Here is an 11,635-nt window from a genome sequence, read left to right as displayed (position 1 = left end):
TGAACACCTCATCACCTTTGCCGCACATCACCATGGGCTCTGATACCACTTGTTGGGGAAATAAACACCTTGGGGAGCTTCCTTGAATAATTAATATAACATATTGAGACACACTTTAACCCAAAAGGCCTAAGCCCAATGGGTATGTGCTCAATTATGTTATATTAACCACTCATTCTTCTCATCTTTATTCAATATGGGACTTCACTCACACGTGTAACCCAACACTCCCCTACTTCCATGTCTCCACCACCTCACACACACACACACCCTTTGCCTTTGGGGCCAAACTAAGTACATTACATTTCTTTCCACACATCTTTTCTCTACATTTTCTGAGACACAGTCAAGAAAAGAAAAAAATGAAGCTTGCCTTTGCAACTTTCCTGCTTGTTTGTCTTGTCCTCAGCTCATCTTTCTTTGAGGCCACAATGGCTGGTTCAAGTAAGATATCATCTACTTCTACAAACTTAAACAATCTCTTTCTCTTTTTGAAAACTTCTGCGTTAAAAAGTTAAAATCTTGCTGGATTTACTTTGATATTTTGGGGTGGAATGGTTTAATTGTCATGGTACATTGAGATTCAGTTCTATATCGCTTCGATTTATAATAAAAATGCTAATCAGTTTGTGTTTTAAACAAAATATAGGCTTCTGTGACTCAAAGTGCCAGGTGAGGTGCTCAAAGGCAGGAATACAGGACCGGTGCTTGAAGTACTGCGGTGTTTGCTGTGAGAAGTGTCAGTGTGTGCCATCTGGGACTTATGGGAACAAGGACGAGTGCCCTTGCTACAGGGACCTCAAGAACTCCAAGGGCAAGAGCAAGTGCCCTTGATCATTTCTTGGTTGGGATTCTGAGTCAAGGACCCTTATAAATATTAATGAAAGTTAATATTCATAAGCGTTTTATTTATTCAAAAAAAAAAGAAAAAAAGAAAAAAGAAGGATATATTATAGAGTTCATTAATAGATTAGGCTATAGAAGATGGAATATCAAAGGAATAAATTGGGGTCCTTCATTTGTTTGGTTGTTAATGTGATAGTGTCTGTCATTAAAATTTGTTTATGTGTGTATTGGCTTCTGTCTATTGTAGTTTCCCATTTGCAATATATGTAATAATAAATTACTTAATTGTGTTTTACCAAAAAATATTAATTGTGGAGAAGATGATGATATCTTACTTAATTGTGTTTATGAAAGCATTTACTATCTGTAACTATCCCTTGATTGGAGATCAGTTCAGCCATGCATATCTTATAATGGGCGATGAAAGTTACACACTATTGATTAGTTATTACACATTCACAATATATACATTACTATATGACTCAGATCGTATTTTAAAAATATAATTTCAAAAATGGGTGTGTATAAAATGTGAAATAATGAATATATGTGAATAGAAAGTGTGTACGAAACTGTGTATAAGAAGATTTTTTTTTTTTTTTTTTTTTTTTTACAATAAACCAAGGGAACAATTTGGAAGAAAGGGAAAGTTTTAGTCAAAATTACAAAGTGAAAGAAATCCCCATGATACGCGAAAGAGGTAAATTTCACCTTTAGATACGCAGCACATTAGACCAACTTTTAAACAATAAATCAACGAACTCAATTTTTTTTCAATATTTTTTTTATCACAATTAATTAAACTATCTCAACAATTAACTAAAAGAAATTGTAACATTTTTATTGTTTATAAAACTAGAATATGAACATCAAGAAAATTTGAAAGCTTAAAATGCTCTCACAACTATAATCACTGCCACACGGTAAAGAAAGCATTGCTATAGGAAAAAGAAAAATCAGGTTGTCATTTGGCAAGGTAGTAGGTACTTAGTAACAGCCAGCTGTCATGTTCCTTCTTATAAACTCCAATTTATAGTTCATTGTCTTGCTTGAACGTAACTAATTCATAGTTCATTTAAAAGTTTCGGCTACACAAGTTCATGGTTTTTTTTTTTTTTTTTTTAGAGAGTTTCAACCTATGGACACTAATCGGTTTTTGGTGTAGGTAGGGATTGAACTCCAGATTTCTTATTTAAACATCAAAAATTTTACCAGTTGAACTAACTGGAACCTACACACAAGTTCATGGTTAGATTGAACCCCTTTAACGCATTTTTTTAATTTTAGAAAAAATATTTGTTACACACTAAATTATTGTATACTCTCTTTAAAATCCGCAGAAGCATGTTGTAAAATAATATGTAATAGTAGCTTTTTGCCTTTGTTTTTGTAATTTTTTTCTTTTTTTGCAGTTTTATAAGTTATGAGTCCAGCTTCATAAAAAGAAAAAATATATATTTTAAAACATACTGTGTGGTCAGTTTAATTTTTTTTAATCCAATTTTTTTATAAAATAGAATTTATATTAGTCTTGTTAACATTTATAATAAACATTACTTTTATTTTTATTGTTTGTATAACTTAAAAAAAAAAAAAAAAAAAAAAACTCTAAAATAGCTTGGTTTACATGCGGGGCGTGTTCACGTGCACTGTACGATGTGACAGGCACTTTGTTTGTAAGCGATTCCCTATTCTTCACTTTATGATGACCAACTCACACATACCACGTGACACTCCTAAAATTCAACAACGCCTTGACTTAAATTGACACTCTCAAGCACTCACCAGGATTTCTCTCTCTCTTTTTTTTTTGTTGTTTTTCGTTTTCTTGATCACAATTTGAGTGTTTCATATTTTTTTCGCAAGGCCTTTGGTTTAAACAACCAAATAACCACGGCAAATGTATGACATAAAAGATGTATCTACAATGTAACCTTTGTTTTGTCCTAAGTAAATTTTCAAAGGTTTACCCACCTACAGCAACATATGCCCAGTAAAAAAGAAAAATAATTTGATCAGTTTGGGCATATATATAGTTTAATAAAAATTATAAAAATATATATATGAATAATTTTATTGAAGCAGCAAAACAATTGTCTGGGGCTTATAACCTTTTTTTTAGGTGGTTGCTGATTTTTCATTCATTGCTCTAGAATTCCGCTCCATTTTCAAAGATATTCTCCATTTCATTTTATTGCTGAAATGTGAGAAAAGATTTATTTATATTTTACAATTTTTCTTCTTTTCGGCTTAGTGGCAATTGGGCCCTTCACATGTCTCTGAAAATTGTAAGGGCCTGGGCCTGGGGAGACAGAATTCCTGATTGTTCTGCCAAAATGCACGAGAGAATTCTAATTTCTAGGGGTGGATCATCTTCAAATCAATTCAAAACAAAAAGTGTCCTGAAATCATTACAGTTTGATTCAAAATTGTGTACAATGTACAAAAAATATCGGCTGTGTTTGCTTGCTTTAGAGACAAAAATGTTAAAAGGCAATCAACTTTACCTGCAAATTGATCCTATCACGTTGAAAAGAAAAAACATGATTTCATGGCTGAGAATGGACATGTTTAATGGTCCTAAGGAATGCAAACTCTCCTTCGTATCAGATAAGATGTACTCAGTAGTCAGTACATTTCTAATTCACTACGAAAAACTAGAAGCTATCCTTAGTAGGCAACCACAAGTAACATTAGAGATCCAGAGAATTGGATTGCTGTACCCAAGTGATCAGTTTTGAGTAGTAGTACATTGGGGCCACCAAGATTATTTTGCATAATGACTATATCTTCTAATTGTTTTATTCGATCAAAATGTAACTTTCTACATACATTAATGTCAAAAACTATGATCTTTTCCTCAGCAACTACTTTTTCTATCCGCTTTTTCATTTTCTTTTTCATTATACAACAATGGAGGGATCAATGATTCCGTCACCTTGAAATCAATAGCTTGAATAGTCAAATTTGAAGCTATCCAGAACAATAATTACCCACTAAGTTAAGAAGACTATATACACTATAAACCATCAAGCCCTGTTGAAGTTTGAAGTGGCTGAAGCTCTTGCTCTGGAACAGCGGCATTAACAGGCTCATATGAACTAGATTCTGTGTGTCTAGATCTCCAAATTAACAATGCCCCAAAAATTGAAAGTCCAAGAACCAGGGTAACTAATGCTCCAACAGCCACTGCCCAATAGTTTTGTTTCCACCAAGTTCTGCAATTTTCCACAGGATTCCGATTGTGAAATATGAAAAAGAAAAGGAAGCAGTAAAAACATTGTTTAAAAGCTAAACTGGTTCAAAAAGTCGGGACTAGAAAATCTAGTATTCCTGAAAGAATGCCAATATAGTTACAGTTATTGATAGATTAATAGATAACAATTAGAAGATAAATCAACTTATTAATGTAAACTTCGAAAATATAAAGACTAGTAATATACATCAACAAACTGATCTTTAAGCTAGATCAGGGTGCTTGGCCCAAGGGACTTCTTCAAGATTTAAGTATACGACATTCACATATATGGATATTGATATATAGAACAACCACTACTGATGCTATATAAAGCTCCTCTTTTCTCCTCACTTCTTTTACAGACCCAGGAATTCTTCTTTTTGTCAAATAAATTATTAAAAACTGCATTACAATTTGACATGATCAACTTTGTTCATAATGCAAAACTTCACATAGCATTAACAATATTAACCGGAAAAAAAAAAAAAGCCCATATGTATTACTTTTTCAGCACAACATTCCTAGGAGGTCATGGAGTAGGGGTGAGAGTGTGAGAAAGTCATAAGGTCTAAATTGCACTTAAAGCAGCTTTAAATTACCTGAAAATTTTCCTGGATTTCAACTAGACAGTATAAAGCTGCAAATCTCTTTCCCCTAAATAAGGATAAAGCTGCGAAACAAGGAGTAGATCCGAACCTGTCCCCTACAGCTTGTGTATCCTAGATTCCTAGGCTTGAATTCTGGAAATGGCTACTATTGCATATGCTGCCTTTAGATGTAAGAACTTAGGAATTTGGATTTAACTACTTAGATTTGGAAATTACAAATTTCTTGATGTTAGCAATTACGAGATAGGGAAGACTGAAGAGACTTATTAATAGATGTACATTGAAAAAAAAAGTGCCAATTTAAGTTTATTTGACTAATGATTTCCCCAGAGCAAATGCATCTCTCTTTTTAAGACATCGCTATATTCTAGCTAAAAATTCTAAACCTTCCATGTATTATTAACATTTCATTCGAGCATTTTATATTAGTGACTACAGTCTAATCCATCTTATCCAACACAAAAGAATTTGCTTCTAAAAGGGCTTTGGTAAAGGAGTCTGAACTCCACAGGTTAATAATGACACAGATAGTCCTGCTTTACTGCATGAATCTGGATCCAGAGGTAAGGATCGGCAGGAAATGGAAGTGGAAACACCATGTACATAAGTGAAAAGAAGATAACTAGAGAAAAAGCAAATAACGTACGGTTTCACTGGGGGCTTAACATTCAATTCAACAAGCTGATAACTTCCAAATTTCTTAGGAAGTCGCATATGATGTCCCCTTAAGCGCTGAATTATACTCTGCACACAAATAAATAAGCATTAGGTAAACCACTATAGTGAATTGAGGGAATGGCTACAGTTGTATATAAGACAACTTCAGCATCAAGCATTACCATCGCTGTGGTATTAGATATGTAATCAGCTGATTCATCTGGGAAGATAGCCCATTTGAAAAGGGAAACATTTGATTTGTAGTTGAAGCTCAATAAATGAACCTGAAATCAAGCAGTGAGCATTACAAATAGATCAAGTTAAATTGACCTAAAATCTTCTGCCAAAGCAAGGAAACATTCAGAGATAGTGGCACACTGCAATGAAGGCTTTAGAAGCGCAAAGTGAAACCAAGGTAGCAATAAAATCGGTTAGATTAGGTGGACCGCCTATTTTAATGACTATACCCACAGCTCTGATCCAATTATTTTTAAATAAAAGGTTTAAACCACAGCAGATCAGGAAATGCAGACCCAGACAGCCTGACTTGTATATTCCTAGTACATTCTATTAATTTTCAGCATACATAGCATTTTAAAAAATTCAGTTTTTTTCAATGGAAGATATAAATATATCTTTAATCATGGCACAGATAGAAACGGATACTTGAGGCTCAGTTGAGCTAAGTATCACTAAACGTTAAAAGAAGGCACCTGGAACAACTACTTGGAATTATGATATTTAATCCAATATTTACACCAATTCATGGTCAAGGGGAAAGGGCAACCAAACTAACCCAACAAAAGTCCATTATCTCCAAACAGAGACAAACAAATGAATAAATGGGGTTGATAGATTGAATGAAGCATTGAAACTAAGAAATTATTAGGCTTAAAGATTCAAAAGTACTTTAAATAATAAGCTATTCTTTAGCAGGGCACCTCTTACAATGCAACCATGACTGAGGAAAAAATAGCTCAACTATACCTGTGAAGCTTTAACATCTAGCTCCTGGGCAATAAACTCGGTAAGCTCTGTAATATTGGGTTTCATATAGGAGTTGTTGATGCTAAGACTCATATCAAATGTTATCAGTCCAATTTGAAATTCACCTACATACAATACATGGTAAACATAACATCGGTGACAACAGTCTAGACAGCAATGTAAAAGAAAATTATGAGTGTATAATAAGCGCAAGAGTTCCAAAAATGCATACAACCAACCAAAAAGAGGCTTTTATTCATTATAACAGAAAAAAACTTGTGTGTGTGTGTGTGTATTCAGGAGAATCTTCACTTCAATCTTTAGTTACATACGTGTCAGTCTAATTCTATATTGCAAGAAATAGAAACTCAACATATTGAAACTCATACCAAATAGTTATATGTCAATTGTCAAGAAAGAACCTAAGAAATTATTGAGGCTGCATGTTTCAATTTGGGGGGAAAAAACAGCACAAAAGGTATGTACATGCTTAAAACTTGCTCTACCTGGAAAAACAGCATGAAGCAATCCATCTGGGGCTGGGGCTGGGGCATGAGGCAATCCACCAGAAGCTACAGTAGGAGGAATGCTTACATTTGTACTCTGGCTTTTTGGTGGCAAAGGAGATGGGGTTGAAGGATCAATGTAATGCAAACTCTTCCATAATTCAGAACAATTGGTCTTCCAGAAGCCAATCTTATCGTTCTCACGATCATAAGTCACAAGGGTGTTACGAACAACAATCCCTGTAACAAATCCACAAAAATTAACTGAGATACCCATTGTGTGCTCATGCACATGCATGCCATATGTTCAGAGAGAGAGAGAGAAGGAAATTATTGCTTGACTTCATATTGGAGTGCACAAGGCAGGTTGAGCATAATGCATCTTTTGGTTTTAACAAATGCAAGAACTAATTACATAGTAAGCACAACAGAGATTTGCATTCCAAAAAAAATATACCTCCTAAAAGAGTAGTTGCATCATCTCCATTTTGAAAAATTCCCAAGCAATATGCACCACTAACCTTTGTATGCTAAAATACATACCATGAAAGAAAAGAAGAAAACAAATGAAATAACACATTAAATAAACATCATTATGTGCTTAACAACATTTGAAACCATAATTTTTACTCCCAAAAAAAAAAATCTATAATTGGGTAAACAGCATTCAATGTTTTTCCCATAGAAGAAAAAACTGAGGAAGATTAACATCAACTTACCCGGAACAAGTAGTTCTCTGGAGACAGTGACAACTTTTTTCCACTGTTGAATACCATATCAACCTGAGGAAAAACTTCCAATAGTTTGGAAACTTCCCTAAGCACAATGCAAGTAAAGATATTAAGATGTAATCTCAAGACAACCAATCAAGCAAGAGGTGCTTAAACTCAGTTTACATCTATCTAGTCTAGGCAGTACCTTCCAGCACCAGAAAAACAAATATCATTAAAATTTGGATCTGGACCATGGATTTGTTTGAGGGAACGAGTTTCCTTCATCACCTGCATATCACATACAACACCCATCAACTGAGGCATTCAACAAAAAGGTACGCAAAAAGTACGGATAATCTAAAATTAAAAACTAATTAGCAACACACAGGAATACTTGGACAAACTGATGTCAGTCATTTGACATTGACACAGGAGTTTATAGTTAGAGGGCAGTACAGTACAGCATCCAACTGTTAAAAGGTGTCTTCTATAGATGCAAGGACAATAGAGGACATCACAGCTGCAAGAGTTAAGGGCAACACTAGAGGCAGTGATTTCAATTTTCTAGATAAGTGACAGATTAGAAAAGGATCAAAGGAAGTTTTTTTTTTTTTTTTTTTTTTTTTTTTTTTTTTGATAAGTAACAAATATTCCGCTGCCAAGACCAAGGGAAGTAATTTTAGAGGCCTAAAAGAAACCAGGATCCAGGATATATGATCCAAAGTTGATGCAAGGTCCACACAGGATTATAAGTATACCCATTTGCTGAAATGATACTCATGAACTTTCCAAAACTTAAAAATATTAACTGGTGCCATGATAGAATGACTTCCTACCCCTCCCTTTCCTAGGAATGATTGATTCAAAAATACCTAAATGGTCACCTGTGAGTATGATTGCAAGTTGCCTAATGCTAGCCACAGTGACATTAAAATTGCAAAAATAGGATATACGATCCCAACATTCAGAATATAAGTCACAAAAATTTGACAAGTTGTATTGTCATAGAAGCCAAAATGTTTAACAACCCAGTTGCAGTTCACACTTCACTAAAACTGAAGTCAAATGAGAGCAAAATTCAACAGTCACTTCAAAACAAAGAACCTTTTTTTTTTTTTCATTCAAAGCAAAGAAGCTTGACATATGCTCTAACATTGAATTTAGTATGAAATAAATTTAAAGAAGGATCTATATTTCAACTAAATTCGATTAAGGCACTTAATCCAACTACAGTGGGGCCATCCATAAAAATATTTCTTTGATTGGTAAGTTACACATATACCCAGTGGGTTTAGGACTTACAAGCTCATTCTCCACCCTATTCTTATAGAGAGGGGAAGTGCCATTTGAAATAGAGCTCATTGACTAAAGTATAAAATTGGGGGAAAACAATCTGCTTCCATTCTCTATAAAATGAATCAGAATTCTTATAATTTGAATTTTTACAACCTGTATCCAGACTTTGTTCCATACACATATAGTCGTGTTCTACATTGTTTTTTGGTAAGCACTAAGCAGTCTCGTTCTACATTGTAAAAGGGACTAATTTTTGCTTGTTTGGCCTTCAAACAAACTTGTCAGTTTTACCAAGTCAGCTATTAATGAGAAACTCACCAAACACGCGTCATAAATCCATTAAGTGATATCTAGAATTGTTGGCTAGCATATATGCTTTTAAGCAGCAGACATAAAAGCCAAAGATTTAGATGAAGCAAATAAATTAAGAAAACGCATTTCAACTTGAACAAAACTCAAACATCCTCCTATTCCAACCCCCCCCCCCCCCCCCCCCACCAACTCTTCTTAGTCAGGCAAATGACACAAAATTAAATACACTATAAAGAGAGGATGAAACTCAAAGCTAGAGAGTCTTACAGCACTCTTAAATGCAAGAAAAGCTTCTTTTGGAAGGTAGGCATATGTAGTTCCACTATCCAAGACTGTTCCATGCCTTCCATCAAAGACGCTTGGCTTTAACTTCAATTTCTTCCCAGCAACAAGTATTTCCTTCAAATCGATATTGTAATATGGACTGTTGACATCACAAGACTAAAGCATATGTGTGAGATGCACAAAATGCATTCTTTAATAAACCCTACAAATTTGATAGTTTAAAAGTATTTTACCTGCGATAAGGGTCTGAATGGGTAAATGCCATATCAGGAGGAGAAGAAATGCCGCCAAGAATCATAGCACCCCCACCTACATCCATCCCACCATAACATAACGAAAATGAGTCACTAATAACACCCTTATCCACTAGTTGATCCATCACACTAAGCCGACCCCGTCCTAAACCCATGATGCCATCAGCACGCTGGGTGTAAAGATCACCGGTTTCCTTGATTTCACAACCAAAAACAGCACGCTGAGGCACAAGTTGACTTTCATTGCCGAAGGAAAGAACATCGTCACCGAGCACCCCACTGCTAGAGCTCATCTCAGCATACCGTCTCTCGTAAGTGCATTGAGCATCATTACTGTCACAATTACAACTAACGCTGCACTTCATTGGTTGATATGTACTAGACAACTCTGGCTGGAACCTGGGATCCTGAACAACAACATAATATTAGCTTCCAATAAATCACCTGCTAATTTTTTTTCAAAAGAAAGCTATCAATTAATCAATCATCCACCAAAATTCAGAAAAACATACCCACCATTTTCACAGCTTATAGTTTTCAAAGTCCACAAAAAAATAAAGAAAAAAACAACAACAATCAAGCCATACTCCCAAATTTTTTGGCGTCGGCTATGGATCCTCAACATATTATTAGCTAGGGTCAACCACATGTATTCTCTTCCATCATTCTGTTCAATCCAAACTCCAAAGTAATACTCTTTGTTATTCCCGTAATTGATATGTCCTTTTTTACTACTTCTACTGATTTTTGGCCTTCTTTTACCTTTTTTTTTTTCATTCCCTCAACAAAGAAGAAATAAAAATAACTGAAACCTAAAATCACAGGTTCTTTTCTCTTCCATTCTTGGCAAACCAACAACTGTAATATTAAACTTTAAATCAATTTATCATTCAACAATCAATTATAGTATGATAATTAAGAGTTACAGAAACCAAACTTCCTAATCCTCTCCTCCATAGAGTTCATCAATACACTGTTCATATATTTCTTAAAAAAATAAAAAAAAAATAAAAAAAAAACTATAAACAAAGCATAAATTGCAAGCTCACCATAATAGAAAATTTATATTCCTACAATAAAAAAATAAAAAAATTAATAAAAGCACACAAATCGAAAGCTAAACCTGATGTTTCCCACAGTGTCCACAGTTCGAGCACGGAACATAGGTCACAGTGCTTCCAGTATCCACAATCAGCGCGAATTCCTGTGGTGGCGTTCCAATCCATAGCCTCGTCGTATAGTAACTATCACAAATCCAAACCAAAAAATCAAAATCAAAATCAATAATAAGAGAAATGAAAAAATAATAATAACAATAATAAGTAGAATTGAGAATTGAACCCGTTCGCAAGGAGATCGTCGTAGAGTCGCATGCGAGCGTTCGGCGGAGGCGGCGAGTTGCGGAGCTGGCGACGATTGTGATCGGCGACGACGCGATCGTCGGAGGAGGAGGACGTAGTTTTAGAGGAAGAGAGATAGAGAGGGAGTATCATCGGACGGCGAGGATTGGTTGAGCCTTGGAGGAGATCAACGGCTGAGGATGAAGAAGAAGAAGAAGAACAGTAGAGAAAAATCAAAAGCGCGTAGGCTAGGTGAGCCAAGCTCAACCTCAAGCTCAAATTCAAAGCCATCGCGCTTCGTCTTCGCTGCTGCTATAGCTATAGAAGATTATCGCTTTGGAGAGCGATCTTCGTGTTTCAATTTCGAAAGGAAAATTTTTCACTGTGCGATTCAGAGAGAGAGAGAGAGAGAATGGAGTTTATAAGATTTTTTTTTTTTTTTTTTTTTTTTTTTTCTTTGGTCTTCGTCGTTTCTTGACTTCTAATCTGACAATTATCTGATAGACTTCTGTGTTGGGCGCAAGGAGATATACCGGTCAGGCATTATATGTGGCCAATCACATTGTGCCACGTTGGTGGTAATTACTCCTGAT

General features: G+C 34.9%; 2 protein-coding genes across 2 annotated transcripts; one reads left to right on the top strand and one right to left on the bottom strand.

Moving 5' to 3' along the window:
• Positions 1-241: 241 nt before the first annotated feature.
• Positions 242-1,131, top strand: LOC126709415 (peamaclein). The gene is made up of 2 exons (XM_050409645.1): positions 242-444; positions 650-1,131. Exons 1-2 carry the CDS (start codon positions 363-365, stop codon positions 832-834), a joined length of 267 nt encoding a protein of 88 aa, XP_050265602.1. The 5' UTR covers positions 242-362; the 3' UTR covers positions 835-1,131.
• A 2,482-nt stretch (positions 1,132-3,613) lies between these two features.
• Positions 3,614-11,508, bottom strand: LOC126709409 (aspartic proteinase CDR1-like). The gene is made up of 12 exons (XM_050409633.1): positions 11,044-11,508; positions 10,826-10,946; positions 9,682-10,109; positions 9,431-9,587; positions 7,761-7,843; positions 7,562-7,658; positions 7,300-7,372; positions 6,843-7,082; positions 6,337-6,461; positions 5,532-5,633; positions 5,339-5,436; positions 3,614-4,064 (listed from the first exon to the last, which is right to left on the bottom strand). The coding sequence occupies exons 1-12, from the start codon at positions 11,331-11,333 to the stop codon at positions 3,866-3,868; spliced, it is 2,013 nt and encodes a 670-aa protein (XP_050265590.1). The 5' UTR covers positions 11,334-11,508; the 3' UTR covers positions 3,614-3,865.
• Between the last annotated feature and the right edge of the window lie 127 nt (positions 11,509-11,635).

This window comes from Quercus robur, chromosome 2 (genome assembly GCF_932294415.1).
Source record: "Quercus robur chromosome 2, dhQueRobu3.1, whole genome shotgun sequence".
In the NCBI taxonomy this organism is placed as follows: Eukaryota; Viridiplantae; Streptophyta; class Magnoliopsida; order Fagales; family Fagaceae; genus Quercus; species Quercus robur.
This window is presented reverse-complemented; position numbering and strand designations above follow the sequence as displayed.

What these genes read in the sequence shown, in the direction of transcription:
- LOC126709415 (XM_050409645.1), top strand. Translation starts at nt 363, where the DNA reads ATGAAGCTTGCCTTTGCAACTTTCCTGCTTGTTTGTCTTGTCCTCAGC. An exon ending in GGCCACAATGGCTGGTTCAA is followed by an intron (nt 445 to 649) that starts GTAAGATATCAT and finishes AACAAAATATAG; the next exon opens with GCTTCTGTGACTCAAAGTGC.
- LOC126709409 (XM_050409633.1), bottom strand. Translation starts at nt 11,333, where the DNA reads ATGGCTTTGAATTTGAGCTTGAGGTTGAGCTTGGCTCACCTAGCCTAC. An exon ending in TGTTTTTCTGGTGCTGGAAG is followed by an intron (nt 7,659 to 7,760) that starts GTACTGCCTAGA and finishes CATTGTGCTTAG; the next exon opens with GGAAGTTTCCAAACTATTGG. An exon ending in CAGAGAACTACTTGTTCCGG is followed by an intron (nt 7,373 to 7,561) that starts GTAAGTTGATGT and finishes TATGTATTTTAG; the next exon opens with CATACAAAGGTTAGTGGTGC.